General features: G+C 34.6%; 3 protein-coding genes across 5 annotated transcripts; 1 reads left to right on the top strand and 2 right to left on the bottom strand.

The window, feature by feature from the left end:
• Positions 1 to 4,180: 4,180 nt before the first annotated feature.
• LOC119637966 (brefeldin A-inhibited guanine nucleotide-exchange protein 3) lies at positions 4,181 to 11,305 on the bottom strand. Of its 2 annotated transcripts, XM_038034452.1 has the most exons (7): positions 10,845 to 11,305; positions 10,606 to 10,739; positions 9,900 to 10,540; positions 9,503 to 9,823; positions 8,173 to 9,430; positions 7,736 to 8,109; positions 4,181 to 7,679 (listed from the first exon to the last, which is right to left on the bottom strand). In XM_038034452.1, the coding sequence occupies exons 1-7, from the start codon at positions 10,927 to 10,929 to the stop codon at positions 4,496 to 4,498; spliced, it is 5,997 nt and encodes a 1,998-aa protein (XP_037890380.1). In that variant the 5' UTR covers positions 10,930 to 11,305; the 3' UTR covers positions 4,181 to 4,495. The 2 variants fall into 2 exon arrangements, with proteins under 2 accessions (XP_037890380.1, XP_037890389.1); XM_038034461.1 differs by lacking the exons at positions 9,900 to 10,540; positions 10,606 to 10,739; positions 10,845 to 11,305 and having other exon boundaries at positions 9,613 to 9,704.
• Positions 11,306 to 17,685: 6,380 nt separating this feature from the next.
• LOC119642020 (malignant T-cell-amplified sequence 1 homolog) lies at positions 17,686 to 18,629 on the bottom strand. The gene is made up of 4 exons (XM_038040983.1): positions 18,559 to 18,629; positions 18,337 to 18,489; positions 17,966 to 18,268; positions 17,686 to 17,892 (listed from the first exon to the last, which is right to left on the bottom strand). The coding sequence occupies exons 1-4, from the start codon at positions 18,567 to 18,569 to the stop codon at positions 17,811 to 17,813; spliced, it is 549 nt and encodes a 182-aa protein (XP_037896911.1). The 5' UTR covers positions 18,570 to 18,629; the 3' UTR covers positions 17,686 to 17,810.
• Positions 18,630 to 18,782: 153 nt separating this feature from the next.
• LOC119644864 lies at positions 18,783 to 22,921 on the top strand. 2 transcript variants are annotated; one of them, XM_038044613.1, is made up of 3 exons: positions 18,783 to 18,936; positions 18,994 to 19,129; positions 22,839 to 22,921. In XM_038044613.1, exons 1-3 carry the CDS (start codon positions 18,877 to 18,879, stop codon positions 22,853 to 22,855), a joined length of 213 nt encoding a protein of 70 aa, XP_037900541.1. In that variant the 5' UTR covers positions 18,783 to 18,876; the 3' UTR covers positions 22,856 to 22,921. The 2 variants fall into 2 exon arrangements, with proteins under 2 accessions (XP_037900541.1, XP_037900540.1); XM_038044612.1 differs by lacking the exon at positions 22,839 to 22,921 and having other exon boundaries at positions 18,785 to 18,936; positions 18,994 to 19,553.
• Positions 22,922 to 22,943: the final 22 nt, after the last annotated feature.

Raw genomic sequence — 22,943 nt, 5'->3', positions numbered from 1 at the left:
CTGTGTGTCTGTCCAACTATGTAGTATCTGTGGTAAACTGTCTTCTGTTCGTAAAAATGAAGGTTACCGCTTACAAATTTACAAAAGAATTTGAAAACTTTTCAAAGCACACCAACCCTTCTACTATAAAAATTGAGAACACGTTCTTGGTTGTTGCTCATAAACTATAACCCATATGCTATAAAAACTTTCACTTTTATACTGAAAGCAGAAAAAATCACCCTCGCCCACCCGATATTATTAAGTATGAAAATTCAGTTTTCTTCCGTTTTTTTAGGCTTTCTTAGGCTAACGGTGATGAGTATAAAAGATTCAATCACGATCTATCATTTTCTTACCTGGATCAACAGTTTACGTAACAAGGTTACGAATGCGTTTTGTTTTCTTTCATATATAATACACATCACTTATAGTACAGGGCATCTAACGTTTGCAGGAATGTATGGAACACCTAGAAGAACTTGAGATAGACCTAACATTTGTTTATTATGCCTGCTTGCTTGCCTGTCTGTCTGTCTGCATGTCTGTATGTCTGTGTGTCTGATGTCTCTCCTCGTGTTCTTGTGGTCAATCTGCGAGTCAATCAGGAAGTAATTATGAATTCCAAGCTCTTCGTCTGCTTATGTACACTTGTGTTTATCTCATAGATCGCAATTTTTAAGATATTTCGACGGAATTTCGTCGACTGATCCGAGCACGGGTTATTTTGAAAATGGTTCGGATGCGATAATTTTTTTAACCACGACGTTAAAAATTTGCATCGGCCATATAACCGTTCCTACGAAAATTGGAAGCTTCGTATGAGGATAAGTCTAATTTTCAATGTTTCTTAGGGAAAATTAGTTCATTATAATTTTTTGGCGCAAATATCAGCCTTACCGACTATGGACCACGTCGACCTATTTTTTCGACCTCGTTTCAGATAAGAATTGTAATAAAAGTTGAGCGTTTATATAACAAAAATGTCCATTTCTGTAATTTGGTGGTAATCTGATATAAAACTTGACTTTACCAAATTTGGATCAAACAGAGCTATTTTTCGGACATTGTCGGATACAAATAGTTTTATAAAATCTAAACGCTTAAATGCCAAAAAAAAAGTCTGACAGTTTGAAAGTTTGATATTTTATAATGAAATTGTGCCCATAATAAAAATTAACTGCATCAAGTTTGAACCATTTGGTTGTATTTTTTTGGATACAATTCCATAGAAAGGTGCTCGTAGTACTATAGTAATCCTTTTAGCGCTTCAGCGCTTCATTTTTAATATTTTATGATGGAAATTGGCTCCCAGTAGCAATGCATCATAAAAATTAAATGCAGAGAATTTGGATTACGTTGGTCTTTTTGGTAGGCGCCACTTTATAAAGGGGCTCTCGTAAAATGCAATCCATTAAATGGCTTCAAATTCTTTTTTTTGGTTTTTTTATAACGGAAACAACTGAAAAATAAAAAAAACCTTTGACAAGTAAAAGTAAAGAGTTTGTTAAACTTGGACTACGTCCGGTAATATGAGAGCTTTGATGAAAAATATGCCATTACTTGAAAAATAGTGCACAATTTTTGTGCACATTTATCATGAAAATGAATAAATGATTGCATCAGGCGAAGTGGTGTAGGGTATCTAATGATCGGCCTTGCCCGTATATAATATTTTTTTTATTTTTATTAACGACAAATAAATGAAATCATTATCGAATAATTTGTACCTATAAACCGGTTGTTGTCGTAATGACTAATCCATACAATATACGTAATTTGCAATATGTTGTTTTTCATATCCACTGTATAAAGAAAGATTTTTAATATTGATTTGTAAGTGAACAAGTGTAATTCAAAGATACATTTTAGTGGAATGTCAGTGCATTGATGCTGATCAAGAATACATATACTTTGTAGGACTTTGCAAGACTGATGTATAATCTCTTGGTGAAAGCATCATATTTCTATTCAATCCTTCTTCGATTGAATCGTTCTAATCGATTGATTACCTCGATAAAGTTAGATTAACTTAGTTTCATTTGGAAAAACTTTTAAATGAATATAAACAGTTTCTAAAGAGATCTATTACTGTGTTAGAGAAATTAGAAAATCATTAAGGAAAGACATTTAGGATCTAATGGTCCATAAGTGTACGGAAGTCTTTTGCGTGCACTGGACGATAAGTTTGATTGTTTATTTACGGGAATAAATTTTTTGCTTTTTTTTTTTTATATCATATTCTAAGAAGTTCGAAGCGTATTTTAAGATAGGAAAGGAATTTATTTATTTTTTTTTGTTAATTTACATAATTTTTCCTCCTTCAATGTTAACTTTATGCATATTTGTTAAAATTGATTGATTTAGATGAATTATATAAGTTCGAAGCTAATCGATTATAAAATGATCGCTTAATTGGAAAAATTTTTCATATACTCGTTCGTATATATTTTACAATAATGAATAACATGATAATAATAATAATAATAATAATTCATTCATTAAAACAAATATGCATAAACTTTCATTTTGATTTGTTTATTTAATTTGTTTAAATTTCTTTATTTATTGCATTATTAAGTTTACATATGATTTCAAAATACAATGTATTCAAGTTCTCTTAAGCGAAAATATTTTTATTAGTATATGTATGTATTCTTGTAAATATGTATATTAATAAAGTATTCCGTAGTAATTTCCATTTTCATTTTTATATTTTTTTATTTATTTCATTCATGTAATTATTCTCATAATAAATATGCTTTTAGTGTTCCTGAAAGAGTTTGAAAAACAGTGAAAGCAAAAGTGAATGAAAAATAAAATCCAAAGATTTGATTCATCGACGAAACCAAAGAAGATCAATCATACTTGTGTGTATGTGTATGTGTATGTATATGTGTGTGTGAATATGTGTATTTATGTGCGTATATGTATGCTTGAACTAATGAAAATGGAGTCCTTTTTCATATATAAAAAATTGAATGGATATGAATTTTAATATTTAATCATCAATATACTCTCATACGTATGCAATCTTATCGCTAAGACGAAATAGTTAGCAACATAAGAAGCTAATCTATGTAAATGCATTTGTTTTGAATGACTGCTTCGAAGAGCAATATATATATATATATATATATATATATATATATATATATATGTCAATTTAAAACTCCATTTGCTCTTGTATAGGTTTTGACAAAAAAAAAAAAAAAAAAAAAAAAAAAACAAAAACAAACTACATACATACAAGCATTCTTTTATGGGAGTTATTTTTTTTTTTTTTGGTTTCTTTTTTTTCTCTTTTTTTTTCTCATTGACGTACAGATTTGTATCAAAGTTTTTTATTTGTATTCGTTTGATAGATGAGTAAACGATGGAAATAAATGAACTAATTAATGCTTAGATTAGTTTAGTTAAGACATGATAATGAAGCGGCAATAGCAGGTTGCAGCAGCGATAGCAGCATTCATTCATTTCTTGTATCTTGTATATTAATAAAAAGCTATAGAGAGAGTTTCGTTAGAGTGTTATCCGTAATATATATATATGGTATACATATATGTGGATGTGCACATGTACGTATTCCTAACACTTACACATACATTAACGGGCGGTAATTAATTGCTGATGTTGCCTTTGAGATATGGTTAATATATAAGATTGGTTATGGTTTTCAAAATTATCATTTGCTCGGAAGAATAGTGAGTTAGGGTATCTACGTAGAAAGGAGGATAGTTCAAAACAAAAAAAAATTCAATATTGCTTTCAACTTAATACACCAATAATAATATCGAATAGAGAGAACGGGGATGGATAGAGGATTTGGCAAATGTTTACTTTTGAAACCTTTGAAAAGCAATCATTGATTCCGTATTCTCCTCAAGGCAATTTTTAAGTAGATTTCATTTTTGTTTTTTTTGTTTTCGTTTTTGTTCTTCTTCTTTTTCTTGTTTTTTTTTTTTTTTTTTTTTTTTTTTTGTTGCTTTATATTTTTCACTATATTCCGATTTATTGATTTATTGAAGGTCAACGCTTGGAAGTGTTTGTATCTGATAGAAGCTGGTGTTGAGTTTTTACTTTGAATTCTTTCATTACCGATATATTCAATCAATTATATTTCTAGATAGTTAGATAGATAATTAGATAGGTAGATAGATCGATTGACAGATAGATAGATAGATAAATACATAGATAGATAGATAGATAGATAGATAGATCGATTGATAGATATAAAAAACACTCTCATTTTAATAACTACATAGATAGATAGAATAAAGCGAAACTGAATACAAGAATTAACGTATAAATGCGCTTTTGAAGCATATTATTAGCAGGTATTTGTTGTGGGCGGCATTAGGCGTTGGGCTACATTGTAGTAAATGGATGGTGCACGTAGTGGATTGTGGAGGGGATTTTGGTTTTGGTTCGTTGAAACACACATGTTACAGTTTCCTGTTTCTCTGGTCTCTGTGTACTGCTTTTACAAATCAAAATAAAACTCAACAAGCCATGCCTAAAATTGATTGACTTTCAATTCGTTGCCTTGCAACTGGACCAGGCGAAAGGCTTCGCGTATTGTTGGTGTCATAAGTAATTTGAGATTCTCTTCGGCCTCGGCTGGCAATGATCTAAGTAATTCCATTGATGCTACCACTAACTGAGCCAAGGCAGCCCTCTTATAATTCGAATCTTTCAATATGCTGGTTGCCCTTTGCTGTTCTATCTCAGGCGAAATAGTTTCGGTTTCTGTTTTCTGTGGACGATTTGTATCAAATGGATTATTACGGCTTTTTGGTACATACTCGCTTATAAGCGTAGTCATCGTCACGTTCTCGTCTTCTTGTGCTTGATGATTTTTATCTGGCGATACATCCATAGCTTCCGCGTAACTACTGGAATTACCATTTTCGCTGTTCCCGTTTATACTAATACACATCGATTTAATGAGCTTCTGAGGCATGTGTTTCGTTTCTAATTCTGTAGGTCGTAAACGTCCGTTCTCAATGTCGTGCATCGTTGAATTACTCAAATATAATTCGCAAACAAGATTCCATGCGTCTTGCAGGCAAAAAAGGTATCGCACAAAATTTTCCTTTTTCTTTACAGTGGTCGTATTCAGGCGCGAACAGGATTCTAAAATAAAATTAAGGTCTTCGGCCCCTAAATTATAGACAACAATATCATTCAAATAGGAATCGACCAGAGCTATATAGTATATCATCCATGATGAAGTCATTTGCTTATACAAATTCGCTGCATATTCGATATTAGCAACTTTTTGCATCAGGAACTTAAGTCCCGGACGAGAATCGAATTCTAGGGCGCTTGTTAAAAATTGAAGACAGCATCTTAATAAAATCTCTTTAGAACGAAAATCTAAATCATAATCATAGGAAGGTTGAGTAGAGGTGCTGTAGTTGTCGAATATACAAGTGGAGACTGCCTGCGGTACACACTTTAAGCGAGACAACAATAATTTTGCTACAAGTTGCAGTAACATTTGGTTCGCCAAAAGCCCCACCACGAGATTTTTAAAAGGAATTCTTATAACAAAATTATCCAGATTCGAATTAAATCCATTATTTTGTGGATACAAGAGAAAAGAGTAACTACGATCGTCACTTAAGCGTTTATCGACGTGATTGCTGAGTTTTGCGGAGGTCGGATCACGTTGATTATCGGAGAGGAACACTTGTTGGGCTAAGGAATAAATTCGTGTCAATTCATCAGTAGTGCTATCGCGACGAGCAGCCACTTTAACATTAGCGCAATCACCGTAAAAACTGTTTGACTTCTCATGGAAAGCAAAAGATAACTGACGTAAAGGAGCGATAGTGACAGTGCAAGCTCTATGAATGGCTGAACACGCTATCATCCATTGATATTCATTAAACAATGTTCCTGTGGAGAGAATTACATGCTTTAAGCACGATACTCCAACTCGAGCAATAGCTTCTTGTGCTTGCGCTGCACATTCTATTAACACGAGAAGTAGTTGCTTTAAAGATAATGTGGCAGAATATGATATTTTAGTCGTTGACTCTTTGGATTCGCGAGCGCTATCTTCGCTGGACGAGGTGCTGTCATATTGACCGTTCCTTTCTCCAATTGATTCGGTTACGAATTTCAATTTCGAATATACATTGTCGGTTGGCTGGAATATTTGTGTAACCCTCGTCCGGGTATTGCAAGCTTGTTTTCGCACCTCCGGTACAGACATCTTAATGAAATCTACAACCAAATCTGTGGTCATACAGCAACAGTGCTTAAAATTCTTTTCCACAAATTGCCATGACGCTCCCGTTTTGTTAATATAGCGGAGCCAGTCTTGGATCATAGGTATCAAGAGATGATTAATACAATAAAATCCAAATTCAATTCCAGGATTCCCTAATAGGTTTTTGAAATGCTTAAATATGGTCTGTAAGATCGGTGCTTGATGTAAATATGGACAAACAATCAATGAATTTGTCAATCCGTCCAACAATAAAAACCACACTTTTAGCACTCCCGACGCTTTATCCATTTCATCTATTTTTACGATAGTTTCCTTATCAATATGCAAAGAACGATAAGAAATCATGTGCTGTTCGCTTTTCGTTTGCAGATAATCGTTACCAAAATAAGTGAAATTTTCCATAGAGTTTGGTATGTTCGCATCTATGATGTGAGTGTAGGAAATTCCCTTGATTTTATAAGTTGAATGAAAGTTTGGACATTTTGGCATATTGTACATAAATCCCAAAATTGAAGAACAACGTTCCAAAAATCTTAAAGTTTCATGTAGGAAGTCTGTGGGTCTGAAATTATTCTCTTCATCATTTGCACTGGCACCACCGGCAACACCATTTCCACCACCCGGTACTTCCAAATAAGATAATAAGCACAATATACAGTCGAGGCCAGCGTTAGCAAAAACAAGAATGTTATCTGAATCCAAAAACACTCGAAATATATCGATTATATTGCTCATGTTAAGCATCCGACTGCGTGCATTCCTTAATGTGCCAAAAAGTGGTCGCCATCCTGACCGTATTTCTGTGCGATGAGCCTCAACTATTTCATATAGACAAGCTACAATTTGATCTTGAACATCGACATCGCAACTGTCCATATTTAGAAGGTTTTCGAAGGGTTTAAGTAGGGCCTCATTAAAATGAAAATAGGGTAATTCAGATTGTTCCACTAATAATGCAGTTACTATATCATGGATGTATTCAATAGATCGTTTGGATATAACGCGATCGCGGTGGCAAGCAGCATCCATTAAATGTGGACCCGTTATGGCCCACACTTTAAGTATATGTAAAAGAGGACGGGCACTGCGGAACACTTTTAATGTCACATCGCCAATTCGATGCAGTAAAAGGGACATGGGTAAAGAATCATGTTTTCTCCAGCCTTTACTTGGCCACCACGCTCTACTTCCTTTTCGTGTTGCCGAGTTTTTGTACAGCTGCTCGCGTGAGGCTCTACATAAATTTTTAAGAAACTGGCATAGTGAAGGTAAGCTCAGTCTCTCAGCAGCATCACTAAATAGACTGTCAGCTTGGTGCGAGAGAGCACATAACACTTTGACTGTATCTCCAGGACTAAGAAGAACGGTTTCGTTAATGCCTGAATACGCTTTCAGTATTGAGCTGATGTTAGTGTTCGGACTTCGTAATGGGGCTTGTAAAAAACTGTATACGTCCACACTACAATACATTATATTAATTAGAAATGTTGCTTTTTATTGCGTCGATAACCTTACCAAGTTTCATCGTCATCTATTGGTATAGAGTCTACATTAAATTTCTCATTTTGCCCATTGCTTGAATGTAGTTTGTCATTTGGCTCTAAGCCTCTGCTACCTCCTGGCGATGAGGAAGATGGTACGCTAGTATTTTGTGTGCTAAACATATCGTGTTCTAGTTGACTAACATGACGACACACGGCAAAAATTGACGGCCAGCAATCTGTACTGTAGGAACCTAAATGTAAACCTCCGCTTAAAACAACGTCCATTGACATAGCTTGGCTGGCTGAAATTCGCGGCCCTCCCGTCTGGCACACATTTGAGGCTAACAAATTTAAGATTTTCCCGGCCAAGTGTTGCAAATTTAAACAATTACTTAAAGTTGCAGCCTAAAAAGTACTGTGAAAGTTAAAAACTTGCGATTTTTAAATTTAAAGTCATTATGAACTCACTGAATGAAGTCCTTCCAAGCAAAGGGCATATAATGCCTCGCCATTTGATTTTGTAGTTTTGGTTTTAACGCGTAGCGTGCGTTTAGATAACGCAACAAATTTGCTAGAATTAGACGTTTGCGGTTCATCTAATCCAGAACTTAAGACCATAACCATCGATTCCCAACAGCAAGTTAACAGGCGCCTACTCAACTTTTTAGCCGCTTCACGTCGTTCATTGGGCTGCTCGCCTTCGTTAAACTTTACACTTGCAGCTTGTAGGCGCTGCCATTCGGACAGCATCTGCGTTGGGCCGAGACCGCCGGAATCGTTTAGCATATCTACAAGAGCACAACGTACATTGCAAGTTTGCAAGCATTCGCCATCTACTGATTCCAAAATATTTGTAATCAAAACACTTTGATACAGCTCGCAAAGCCAAGCGGACGAAAGGTATACTAACACTCCACTATTCTGAACAGAGGTAACAAATTGCTGTTCTGACATCGGTATCATAATCTCCTTTTGCATATCTTCATAATAGCCGGCCTTTTTAAGTTGCAAACTCAAGAGTAAAGCAGAGTATACTGCCAAGTAAATGCCGTCAGCGTTTATAGCAGTTAAATTATTATCGAAATCCGAAAAGTTTGTGCTATTTTCTTGGCAAACAGCCGATGCAAACTCCTGTATAGCTTCGTCCACCTCAATAGTAGATCGTAAGCGTAAAAGTTTCGGTACGAGATCCGTGCATAACGCTTTAGCAAAATCTCTGGCATGTTGACGATCTGTATCAATATCAGATCGAACGGGCATGGTGGGAGCGTCCAAATGAGAATATGGCCAACGATTTTGCTCCGTCCGCGAAGTATCGTCACTGGTCGTTGAGTGATCCTCTTCTTCAGGTCCTTCAGTATCGCCCGATCCATTCGATACAGCATCGTTTTCGGGATGATGATCACCATCGCTTTCCGAACTCGAAGAAGTTTCGAAAACATTTTGTCTAAATTCTACAATCGCATCTCGATAGGGGGCCGGTAGACGAGCCATAGATTGATACGTTAAAGGACCGGTATAATCCGCATCTTTTAGCTGAATAAACCGACTATTGACCAAACCGACAATTTGATTGCTAATCATGGATTCGGTTAATTCACCGCTGCACAGCACTTGTAAACTTTGCAACAGAGCGACCATGCACTCAACACTAGCTTGGAGACTGCTTTCTGCGTTAGTCCCATTATTAACACTGTAAGCACACTCTTCCATGGCATCGATCATTCTATAAAAAAAAAAAAAATCATAATTATTTACAGAGCTTAGGAAAATAAAAATTATTAAATTTGGAATTTACAATCTAAATAAAGCCATTTCATCACTACAGCTTTGGGGAGTCGTTTTGTCTACATATAGGATTACTGACAAATCAATGAGGCGCTCGGGACTTTTGAATATCTCACGTACACACTTAAGTGGCTCCGTCCGGTTTGACGATGATGGCAGCAATAACATGCGATGAAATAAAGCTTCGAGCATCGGCCTTAGAGATCCATGGGCGCCAGCGATACGCAACAGTTGAATACTAGTAAGGTAAACGCAACGTGCGCGTGGACCGTCAAGTCCGGGTCCTGTAAAAAATCCACGAGCTTCATTTTCGATTATATGAAGAGCATCTCTGAAATACAAAATTATACAAAATATCGTATTGTGTTGTAGCTGCACGAGGAAAAGGGATTTCCAATAGGACTCACTTATATGTGAATTTTTTATCCAAAGTTACTCTGCTAGGGGAACCTAAAGCTGCCGCTAAGGTTGGACAGAACTTTTGCCATAAAAACGAAGTAAAATGAGGATTTGTGTGCACGTTACGTGGCAACGATGATGTCAATGTTAGAATGCATTCCGTTAAATAGAGTGTACCAGTATTTTCAACTTTTTTGTTAGGCGAACCACCAACATTTGGTTCTACAAGACGACTGCATAGCCATTGCATTACTGGTATAACTTCATTATATACTGCGGTAGCATGTGATTGTGTCATTAATCCGGCTGGAGCGGTCTTCTTTACCTCTTCAGCTTCCTCTATTAAAAACGAGCAAAACGTTCTTAGGCATTGTGAAGCGGCCGCTAATGAAGCAGCCTTTATCGCTCTTGAACCTAACTCCCAGCATTCGCCGCAACGTGAAAGTATTTCAATAAGCAATCGGCCGTTTAGTGTACAGGCAGGTGAGCAAGCCATTGCTAAAAATAGACGCAAAACATTTACTACGGTATCCTCACTATTCGTAGTAGGTAATATTCCCGAAGTGGCTCGTAAAAGTTGAGCCGGTAGCCAAACAGAATCATCTTCCGGTTCTAAACCAATATAAAATCGTTCGTCTTTGATTATCCTCTGGAATTTTACAATACCATTAAATGTACTAATTATAGGATACAAACCTATGTCACTCCACTTACATGCAGACCATTTAATCCCATTGTAACAAATTTTGGGCGCTTCGTGTCCAAAGCCATTTGTAGCGCTATAAAGCATACAGACCTTAGCTCATGTGAGGGATCTCGATGTATACCATGTTGACGGTACAGTTTGTCTAAACGGATGGGATGACGTAGATCATGTATCATGTAATGATGGAAGGCATATATATATATATATATATATATATATATATATATATATGTAGATTATGTCTTACCATAAGCTATTTGGGCTGTTTGTCGAAGGGCATTGTGCTTTGTCCCGGTTGACTCTTTGATAATGAGTAGAAAAAGGTCTTCCATTTCCTACTCGGTTAAAATGTACTCTTCTTCTCTTCTTAAAGTTTTTAAATCAATATTATGACAATAATGAACTGCAACAGTTGCAACTTAATACTCCGTCTCGGACATATTACAAACAAATATATGTATGCATATGTTATGTTTTTCTTTTCTTTTCGTTTCTCTTCTTTTTTTTTTTTTTTTTCAATGTGCACCAGAGCAGCAGCAACCAGCCTTGAATGTTTTGGCTCTTTCTTAGTATATTATACTATGAAACCGTTGTCTATCGTTTCAGAATCATTTGTCCATATACATACACACATGCACACACGCATCAGTTTTTCTGATGTATGACTCAACTCGAGAGTTTTTATATATATATATAGATATATATATATATATATATATATATATATATATATTTTTTTTTTTTCTTATTAATATTTTCATGTATCTAAAATTTTATTTTCTTCATTATTATGATTTTTTTTATTCATTTAATATAATGATTTATTATTAACGGTTTTTTCATTGTTTATTCTGTTAGAAGTTTTTAAATATTCCCTTTAGTGCTTAAACTTACTAACTATTTTTATTTTAAATAAAAAAAAAAAACATAAACTTAATTTATTTCTTTGTCTACAGAGGACTAACTAAACCACTTACTTGTTCAACAGAATTCAATGTTAGTAATAGTTCTCTGTATGCATTATATATACAACTGTGCAGTTTAAAACTACTTTTCTTGTCTTGCGCAAGTCTACTAGAGAAAATGTCATAGAAAAAATCAATAATTTACAAAAAAATCTCTTTCTTTGAAAATTGTTGTCTGAATGAAGGTATATGCCCGCGTATATGTGTATAAGGATTAAATGAAATTCTTATTGTATAATGCTTATATATCTATATATACTTACTTACTTACCTATATATATATATATACATATATATATTTGATACACGCTTCCTTTACCAACAATTGTTTACACACGTCTTTGTAACCGTAACAATAGTTGTTTCGATAATTAGTTTCGCCTCGAGATGTCGAATCGACTTAACAGGTGGTTAATTTCATACACATACATGCACATGCATGCGGACTTATATTGCATTCACAACCTTAACTTTTCTATACTACATTGAAAGTAATGTGTAATGCACGCATACATAGTCAAATAAAAATGCAACAAAAGAAATGAAATAAGTTAAGTGATATGTATGCATATCTATATCTATATATCTATATATATATATATATATGTGTGTGTGTATCTAGTCATTCAAATAACCTTTTCAGTTTTTACATTGATGTGCATCAAGGATTATACAGGAAGTAATCAATTTTTTGTTTGATTCTTTCAATATGCTCTCCAAGTTCGTTATACCTGCTTGAGTATAGGCCCTGTTCGGGAAATATTATAAATTTCAAAGCTTTTTTAAAGACAAATACAAACACATTTAATCATTGTATACATCCTATCGTTAAAGTTCATGGTAAACCTGACATCTACGTTAGCCAACCTATAAGCCACGACATTCATAAATAGTGAAAGCAACTTTTGTATACACACTCGTAATGAATTATATTCGAAAATGCTTCAATTGCGCTATTAAAGCAAATAATTACGCGACTATTTATTGCATATCCGATTACACATAATTTCTTTCGAGTTCAAGATCGTTGGGCAAAAGGAACTAATTGAAATAAGGAAGGTTAGGCTTAGCTTAGGCACATCACTGTTCATAGAATGGAAAGTGCAGGTGTATCGGAAACAATCTGAACAAAGCAATGGTTTTCGTGAAAGGTTGGCTTTAACTCATTGGTCTTTTAGCGCAGCAATACGCAAAGAAACGGTTGCACCATATCGAAAACTGACCGTTATAAAATGACTCGAAGAAGATGACTACACTTGATTGAGGTTCACTTTTCATTACCAGTAACAATAAGATGCAAAGATCTCTTTTTTGTCGGAACGGATTTTATTTGATGGAATTTTCCAAATATTGATACGAGCAAAAGAATACTATACAAGCACCTTTCATTTTATCAGCTGTGCCCATTCGACACTTGTTGTTGGCGCAATAAAATGCCGTAAATATCTAATTTTTATACGTGTGTCATCTGTTTCTTGAATCAAGTTTCCGTACTTGTGCGCCGAGTTGTGGTTTTGTATAATTTGGGAACGTTTTTGTTGTTTTGTCTATGACCGTCTACTCAGGGTATGCCCCATACACGTACGGGCACGATGATGATCAGGAAGGCTTATAGGGACAGATCAACGTTTGTTCTGTATCTCGTTGCTGCATGGTCTCTTACCAAGCGAAAACACAAGGTACTATCATCTCCAAAGGAGCAGATAGGGTTCTTCCTTTTGCAGTGAAGATCGTTAATGAAAAGCAGGAAGAGAGAAGGGACCTTGCGGTGCACGTACATTTAAATATAATTCATTTGAAGAATATCTATCGATTACAACTTAGCGGACGGTTGTTCAAAAAACTCGGTATGAATCGAATAAAAATACTATCGACACCATATTCAATTTGTTTCGAAACAAGACCATCATGCCATATTCTGTCGAATACCTTGGAGATATCTAGAACGGCGACCTTACTTTCATCAAAGTGGCGAATTGCTCCGATCCGTTTTTCGGTTGGGTAGGACATTGGGTCACTAGTGGAGTGATTTTTGCGAAAATCGTATTGTTCGTTGCCTAGATTCTAGACATCTCGTTAGATGGTAGTTGACCATTTTCTCCATGACAGATTGACATTGCAGGATCACCCTTTTTGGGTATGGATTCAACATTCGCAAACTTCCAGTAAGTTGGAAAAACACCAGCATGATAGCATTTGCTGAAAAGGTTGCGCAATTGCATGGTAGGTGTTTCAGCGCATTTTTTTAGAACTCTTGGTGAAATAGCATCTCTGCAAGTGTTGAGACTAGCAGCACCTTTCTAACGTCACTCGTTCGAAAAAATAATGCAGGCATCGCATATATTATTCATTCAAGCGGTACAAATGATTGACTGCTCCGTGGTAAGTTGAAGTTTGCCGGTCAACATATTAGCTTTATCGTTAACCGAAGTACATTTCTAAATCAATGCCATAAGGCTGAATACAAGAACAAGCTCGATATTTGGATAACCCATGAATTAACAGTGAAAAGTTTAATGGACCATTTTTCAGCTGCGAATTGTTGCTAAAACGAAACGAAATCGAGCCATTTTTTGAAGAGATTGAAAACAATCGATGAAAAGTTGATTGGATAGGAAAAAGATCGGGGTGAGGTACGGTGAGATAATACTTTATTTTGGCAAGCCAATCGCTTCTATCGTCTTCGCTGCCAATAATAAAAACGTGTAATTGGAGTAAAGCGTTCAGATCGGATAAAAACAAAAAATATATGTCATATTCCAGTGTAACGCAAAATTGCGGTGTACAGCCTGGACCTTGGCCCGTCCGACAACCATTCGTTTCGTTCTCTGTGCAATTCCCTTAGTGGTCAAAACTGAGCTGAAAACTTGCCTATGGAAGTCGTTTGTTTGACAGAAGTTGTAGCCGTGATAGTGTATTGGCTTTACTAGAAAAGTGGCGAAAGGTTATCCCATACACATGGTTCATATCTGATCTAATACACTTCACTTAAACTACACGAATAATGAATTTGAATGACGGCGGTAAAAACGCCCAAATGGCACGAGCTATTATAGGATCTAATGTGCAATTTGAAGTGAAAGGGGAAATGATCGTTTGACAAATCTGATATAGTCTTCATGATGAGATGAAAGCAAGTTTTGACTGTCTTTAAACGTGATTATTTTATACAGCAACTGAAGTTAATGATCTCATTTATGCACGCTACGAAAGTATAGACGGAGAAACAAGATCGCCTCAATCCGAGAGGAATGTAACTTTAACGCATTTCACTTATAATAAAATAAATAGCGAATACAAAGCGGAAAGTAGGAAGAATCGGACGTGGAAGAGCCAGTCCATTTTATTAATATTATGATATAATTATGATTTTCTTAATAAAAATCAGTCATTGATTGTGTAGAGTTAAGTTTCAAGTTGCTTGAATGACCCGAATCCGCGTGTGCGTGAACTAATTCAGTTTCCTCGTTCTGTTGTTAGGGTTCTGATGATGACATCCCAATCCGAGGACCTTGGTTTCTTTCTCTATTCGATACGTATACCAAATTTAGTCACAAATTTGTACGAATCTCACCCTACTTGCAATATGACTTTTAAAAGCATGTACTGTACTACTTGTACCTATCTCTCGTGAGTCTATCCCTTCAATAACTTGCAATTGCAGTTGATGTGTGTATTCGTGCTCCGTAGACTATTTTTGGAAATTATCCTCATCCGTCAACGTATTCGTGACAAGCTACTACTACAACTATATAAAACTGTACGAGTTGCTAATTAAAAAGACTAAGTAGTTTTAAATAACTTAAAACCCTTAGTAAAAATAGGATCTGAGATAAAAACTTTGATATGAATAGATATTGGAAAACTGCTCGAATATTTACTCATAAGCATACACGAATAGACACGCGGAAAAATGGCGTCATCGAGAATATTGATTTCTCACAATGCCAAGAGTTCTGGCAAGTGCTGCCCGGAAGTCCACAAGCCGACGTTGGTTAATGCTGTCTGACATTTCTATGATAAAGTACAAGACTACAAGTAAAGTTTATTTGCTTTAGTTTACGTAACGTAGCCAAATTCGCTCCGCATTATGTGCATGAAGGTAGGATCGTCAGCGATATATATAATCGTATTATCTGATCAGACAGATCAGGAACGCTAGGCAGCTTGGAATCCGAAGTCAAAATTTTGACCAGAGAAAAATAAATTCCACATTCCATAATTTTTTTTTATATTCATCGGGACTTGTGGTACATACGCAGAAAAACTTGCGACAGATCCATCTCTTATTCTGTCGTGTTTTCTTGTGCTCAACCTACAAGTTGCAATTTTTGAGATATTTTGATGAAATTTGGTATACTGGCTTCACGAATGCTATCGAAAATATTTTGTATCGGACAACTTTTTCGACCACTACCCATATTAAGTGTTATGTTAAAACGCCGTTATATGAATAACTACATTAAAGGAAGGTACGTAGGATTTTTAACAGCGGGCCAGTGTACATACACCACACCACTTGTCGCGCAGGATACATTAAGGCTGTGCGGACGTATGTGAAACCCAAAAGCGCTTAAGGTAGACCCACTTTTCATTATACCGAATATACAGATCGCAATTTTTGAGACATTCTGATGAACTTTGTTACGAAAGCCATTGAAAATGATTCGGATCAGTTCACTTTTTCACCCACTCCCCTCCCATATAAAATTTTATTTTAAAAAAATTGCAATTTTTAAAATTTCTCGACAACAATCGCTGAGTAATAGTATCTCGACATTTTAAATTCCTGTGAAAACTTCGAATCGTGTGTGGCAATTTTTTGAAGTTCCTACGAAACCTAAATCTTTATATCGTAAAAAACACTTAGGGAAAACCCAGAAGTCCAAGGAAACATTTTTTTGAAGTCCAGAACGCTTATGAACCAAAAAAAAAAAAATTGATATTTTGAAAAATGTAAAGGAGCGCCCTCCTTAATTGCTCTTGAAATTTTCCTAGCTCTAATTATGAACAAATTATTGGGACATCTTGTCATTTAGTAATCTCTGATTTACAATGTGTTGCAGTAGAAGGCAAATCTCGATCAGCAAATACAACAACCTTTGCGGAGCGTTGCACTTTTCGGCTTTGTTCCATTCCATTATTGCATTTTTTAAACAATTCTGCAAAGCACAAACCGAAAGTCCTCTGTAATCTTCAAATGCAATATCTGCTTAGCGTATGAAATCACGAATGTAGCGAATGTTGTCATTCTGCTCAGAACTTAGGCAAGGGATAGAATGCGAAGCTTTTGCCCTAACACTTACTCTTATTTACAGGGAAATTTTAAAAACACTTATCTACCCTTGTATCAATAACAGACGCAATCATCAATTTATCATTCTCCTTGAACTCTGGTCAGGACTACAATTAACATATAACCGTTCCCTTATTTTAGTATGTTTCTGACCACTCATATAGACCGTCACATGCAGCTTTGTGCTAATTGCGGTGAATGTTTTAATAGGACAATGTCTAAATAATATTTTAAATTTTTGAACGATTTTAATAATAAGGATTCCATTCGCATTTCATATCAATATCAAGGCAGATTATAAATTCTTGATAAAGTTATATGTAGACATTCTCTGAATTAATCTAATTTTCGATCTCCAGTATTTGATCATATACGAGCTCATATTTCAATTTAAAGTCCGAATTTTTACAATAAAAATATTTTTCACAATTGACGAACTGATTCGAAATTTCAAGTTAATTACGTGTTTATACATTTTGTTCCCGCTTTTCAGATAATTATTTTTATTATAATTATTGCTGTATTTTTAGATATATTTTTAGTTATTACGCTGCTAACGTCGTAACCGGACCATCATGAGATTCTTACGACTTTTGCGCCTATATGATATTTGGGTTTAATGACGAACCCAATTATTAAGTGTAGCGATTTTTTTTATTGCAAAATCTTGGTAAAGGTGAACATATATGAAATGTTTGCATAAACCGATCTGAATAAATTAGTTTTGTCAATCTATTATTTACAAGACTTTCTATATATGAACATTTCTAATGATAATACAAGCACACTCACACACACATATATAGGGGAACAAAATTAATATATGCTCAACTTGGAAGTAATGGAAACGAATATTTGGGTATGAGTTTCGACTATAAAGTGAACAATAAAAATTTTATTAAGCGCTGTACTTAAAACAGGTATAGCAATTCGAAGGCAAAAAATAAATAATCTATTTAATGTGCTTCATCTTCCACAGACCGTCGTTTAGATAATGACAAGTTTCAACGCCAACTCCCTTATTTACTTTTGCACTAAAAGCATTAAAAATGTTTTATCATAATAATCTATGTATACATATAATTAAACGTTTGCTTAAAAACTTACATTTCTTCTGTTGACATTGTTGTGACACCGATAGCTAAGGCATGCTCTTTACCTTCAGCCATAATGGCTACAACTGTTTTACTTTCCGCCGGTGTCATGATAGCACCGGGCGAGGTCAGACCAGGGCACATAATATTAGCACCGCTCAAGACAAAACGTATTGCACCTTTGTCAACTTGCTGCATAGGGACAAAATATGGAAATTTATGCAAAAGTCTAAGCGTCGGCATCCACACACTTTCACGATGCCGGAAAAAAACTTGCTCGCCAACACTATTTAACAATAATTCGATATGATCTTGACTACAATTATTAAATAAAGATAAGACAAGGTAAGGGCTTTTGGCGGTTAAGCAGATTGAATATGTTACCATTTTGCAATGCGATAAGTATCTTTTTTGGGTAGTATAACGTCGATATGAGTCTCCAGTAGAGGATAAGTTTCCAATAATTTGGCACGTATACCTTTTTGTACAGATGACTTTAATTGTTGAATGGATGATACACTTTCTTTTTCATCAAATCTGTTAATAAATTTTTTGAAAATCTTTTCATAATATAATTCTTATAATAATGGAACGAGTTTTGCTTACTTTTTAAACATTTTATTTGCGGCTGCTACTGACGACGTCTACTGAAAATAACGCAAACGTGTGTTTTTAGTAAACAACAACAATTTATATCCGAATCATATGATTTATTTAGAAAAAAAATTAAATGGCAATTTGGCTGCATTTTTTGCATAGAAAAATCAAAAAGTCTGGCTACTTCACGAATAATCTCATGAAATTATTATAGTTGTGACCTTTCTTGTTGTTGTTGGTTTTTATTTATTTTTTATTTTGTAAGTACATTCGTCGGCGTTTTAATTTAAATAAACAAATATTAACCTTTTTAAACATATAATAAAAATGGAACTCGTTTTCTCCGAACTTTTGTCTCGCGAGGATATTTTACGCATTTTACACAGCGTAAGTGGTAAGCAGTATTTATATTCTCATGGTAATCGGTAAATATATGCATTTTAGCGTTGCCTTCAAATATGCGACATCGATAAAATGAGTGATGACGAACTGATGCGTGTATATAGAACCTTTGTGTTACCTCTATCCCAAAGGCATTCACGTAATAGGAGAATTGAACGACAACGAAATTTATTGGATTGTAAGATGAATACAGAATTGCATGATTCTGGCGAATTTTTGATGGACGTTGACGAATCGCCTGTGGTTGGCGTCCATCTTAATCACATTACTGAAAAACGTCGACCAGAATTGCATGATGTGTATGATGAGATAGAAATTGTTAAAGACGATTATCAATATCAATTAAGTTCTGCTACTAAACGTATTAAAATTTCATTATCCTGACCCTTTTTTATAAATCACCAATGCCATCAGTAGTTTTAACAATCTAGCAGATAATTACAAGTGAATATTTTCAATTTACTTTTTTTAAGTTTTTGAGCTTTAACTTTATACTTTTATATATACGCTTGTTGGTCCCATATGTGTGTATTACAATTCGTCTATAGTTAAAATTTTCAAAAAAAAACTTTGTAGTAATTAAGGCAATGTAAGTTAAATAAATATGTTCAAATTTTATTGAGTCGCTTCAGAAGAACATAATTGAAAAAAAGAAAAACTATTTTTAATTGCAATAAAAGCCACTGCTCAGTATATAAAAACTTACATTATATCAGTCCTTTAGCATATTTATTGTATCGTTGTACTAATAGTAACAATCTTCTGAGAGCGGTAAATTAATCCTCAAAGAAAGAATGTGCCAAACGAAAAGATGACAAATAAATTAGTTATTGGTAAATTAAATTTAAGTGAGAACGTTAGCAAATAAATGCAAGATTACCGTCTTGCGTCTAGCATGATGGGCAATAATTTGAAGTTGAAAATCGTTCAGCAACACTTTATATTTAGGAACAGGAAATAAATGCATATGAAAATTTTCTGAATGCTCTTTTACGCTATATGCGGTATGCGGTGTCGAGTTGACGAAACAGTAACTTACGCACACTTACGCTAAAAGCCGTTGGAATTTAAAACCTGACCTTGTTAATTGCAAAAAATCGAATTGCGAACTGAAGTTACACTTTTTTGGTTGCAGTTGCGTTCTTGAGACGGCGAAACATACGAATTTCGTTAATTGACGAAATTCTGCATCCAAAAATTGGCCTAATGGGCCCCTAAGAATTTTAGTTATTGTCCGAAATCCAATTTCGCCATATTATATGCATATATAGTTTGTGTCAATACAAGAACAATATAAACTCAAATGAAGCTTACAAACGTGGAAAGACCTTGAAGTGAATATAGCTTGAAATATTTTAAATTTTTTTTTGTGTAAATTTCTTGCCTTCGCGGAAACTTTGCCGAAATTGCTGGAATTTTTGGTTTATATCTCTTTTTTTTTTTTTTTTGAGCGTTCAAAAGTCCATATATGCGGCCTGAGAACATTAGCGAAAGATTTTCGCTACCGATTGCTGCATTCAAATGTGAAGACCCGAAATCCATCATAATGTTAATTGGTGCCCACAGAAAAGACTTGAAAGTGTCTATAATGCGCAAACACGAATCTTATAGGCAAAAAAGAAAAGAAAATAAATGTAAAGTTACAACCCATAGTTAAGTGATAAATGATACTGCAAAAATGATCCTAATCGACTAATAGAATTTTTAAAATAATTTTCAAATATCTTCTTATTTGTTTTAAATATTTGTTCGGAAACCCCAATTGCATTCCTACTAGACTGAATTTATTTCACTTACGTCATTAAATTCTGATGATAATTTGGAATTTATTCTTTAAATGTATTATATAACCTTGTAATGAATTACCGCTTGATGTACGTATGTGTTTAGGAACGGCATGCTTTCGTCTCAACCTTTCGTTTGATCGATAGATAATAATGAGGCAGCATTTACTGCTTATTGTTACGCTAAAAGAGACTTAACATTGAAAACAATTTTTATAATGAATCAAACAATTAAGATAATCTTCATTTTTCTCAATTATTAATTATAAGAGTAATTAGAAATTGAATATTTCATTTTACGAGTTTTAAATCGTGCTCGTAGTATTTTATAATACATCTCTTAAAAATTTAAGGCAAACTTAAGTCCATGAGAGTTGCTCATTCTCTCGTCCTTTTTCCCTAATGTTGATTAGAGCTAACCGCTGTCAGTAACAGTCAAACATCATGGATGACACATTTGGCGAAAATGTTTTCAAAATATCCGAATGGGACCGAGCGAGTAGACTGTAAGCAGATTGCAAAGTCAATAAAATTGCAGTGTTGTCTTCGATCGCAATAGAAGAATAGAAGAAATAGAACAATTGGGACCATTTGGTGTTTTGGACATCAGAATGCAAGTGACATCTATTGGACAGAACTTGTATTGACTTAATATTGCGCTGCAGCTGATATTCACATAATTTACAAGTTCGATATTCGACCAAGGTTAGGGTACAATTCGCTATTGGCGGTGGTCCAAGAAGTTTCAGGCAAGTCTTGTACCGCGTACATTGAATAGCTCAGACGTTCATGGGTGCGTTCCAGAACTACAACATTCTTGAGGATCGGCATGACGTCGGCTGTACTGTCAATGTAGTATTCGGTATTTTAAGACGACCAGCCGGCAAATCAGCTGTCACTCAACATTCTTAACCATTCCTTTAGGGCTTATGTATAGGAAACTAAAGGGAAGTGTTCTCGAAATACAGAAGGTATTCGCCCATCAATCAAGTCAATGTTTTAATAAGACTCGCCGACTTTCTCTCAACATTCTAACCCAGGCATTTAGGCCCTTGTTCTCATGCCGCGCAAGTAACTGCAGAGACTGCTGCCTGCCTTTGCAACAATCTAACTGCAGTGCGTACACGAACCTTTCTTTATCCGTAATCCTTCCTGACAACTGTATCTGTATCCTTTGACTGACCGGTCAAATATTAAAAAAAGTTGAATCATTAGATTTATCTATATATATATATATATATATATATATATATGGCATGTATATATAGATCTGAAGCACTACTTATTTCAAATACTGTTTCAAATACAGTTAGTATCAGTTTTATCGCAAATTTTTTCCTTTTTTTGTTACCCAAGTTTAACAACATCGTACACACATGTCCATGTATGTATGTACACGACAAACATTCCCCCTATTGCAGTTACAACACGTACTCATGAATGTATCAACGATATCGCTTGTCATCCATCTAGCGATGCTATCTTGCACTTATACCTCAAACCATTAGATGGTCGACGCATTAACGGGTATATGTTTTATATATATGTAAATTTTTGCTGTTTTTCAATTCATTTAAACATAGTTTCGTTTCATTTATTAAATTTCAATTTATTTGCGCAATTTCAATTTATAATTGTATATAGATTATCTTATTAAGTTACGATTTGCTTTAATTTGCTTTTTATTCAATATACACAATTATTACAATTAATTATTCGAAAAAACAGAAAACCATAAACTAAGCTAAGGTACTTGTTAATTGCCATAGATTTTTGCCATGACATTATTATCCCCATCAATGTACACCTTAAGTACATGTTTTCCTTCATCCCGCTCCCGGCCCCCGGCCCCGGCCCCGTTCCCTCTCTACCCTTTGTAACAAAGAGTTCATTCGTTCATCGCGCTTTTATAAATATGTCGTTATATATATATATATACATTATAGTCGATTCAAGAATATTGCTTTTCTTCAAGTGCATCATTATGCATTTGAAAAATATTTATAATTTTTTTTTTTTTTTTTTTTTTGTTTGTTTCTTTTGTATTCTTATGCTTTATACCTTATGTAAATTATTTAATATACAGTTATTTTTTTTTTTTAGGTATTTTAAATGTTTAAATGTTTATTTAGAACCTAAATGCTAGTAATACTCGGGAAAATCGCTTCCGTAATTTAGGAAGGCTCGTTGCACAGCATCTGCTATCCA

Source organism: Glossina fuscipes, unplaced genomic scaffold (assembly GCF_014805625.2).
Source record: "Glossina fuscipes isolate IAEA_lab_2018 unplaced genomic scaffold, Yale_Gfus_2 0, whole genome shotgun sequence".
NCBI lineage: Eukaryota > Metazoa > Arthropoda > Insecta > Diptera > Glossinidae > Glossina > Glossina fuscipes.
The sequence above is the reverse complement of the archived record's forward strand: the minus strand, read 5'-3'. Positions and strand labels throughout refer to the sequence as shown.

What these genes read in the sequence shown, in the direction of transcription:
- LOC119637966 (XM_038034452.1), bottom strand. Translation starts at nt 10,929, where the DNA reads ATGGAAGACCTTTTTCTACTCATTATCAAAGAGTCAACCGGGACAAAG. An exon ending in GATAAAAAATTCACATATAA is followed by an intron (nt 9,824 to 9,899) that starts GTGAGTCCTATT and finishes TTTGTATTTCAG; the next exon opens with AGATGCTCTTCATATAATCG. An exon ending in ATAGATGACGATGAAACTTG is followed by an intron (nt 7,680 to 7,735) that starts GTAAGGTTATCG and finishes AATGTATTGTAG; the next exon opens with TGTGGACGTATACAGTTTTT.
- LOC119642020 (XM_038040983.1), bottom strand. An exon ending in ACTTATCGCATTGCAAAATG is followed by an intron (nt 18,269 to 18,336) that starts GTAACATATTCA and finishes TAATAATTGTAG; the next exon opens with TCAAGATCATATCGAATTAT. An exon ending in ACAATGTCAACAGAAGAAAT is followed by an intron (nt 17,893 to 17,965) that starts GTAAGTTTTTAA and finishes TAATGCTTTTAG; the next exon opens with TGCAAAAGTAAATAAGGGAG.
- LOC119644864 (XM_038044612.1), top strand. Translation starts at nt 18,877, where the DNA reads ATGGAACTCGTTTTCTCCGAACTTTTGTCTCGCGAGGATATTTTACGC. An exon ending in TTTTACGCATTTTACACAGC is followed by an intron (nt 18,937 to 18,993) that starts GTAAGTGGTAAG and finishes TATGCATTTTAG; the next exon opens with CGTTGCCTTCAAATATGCGA.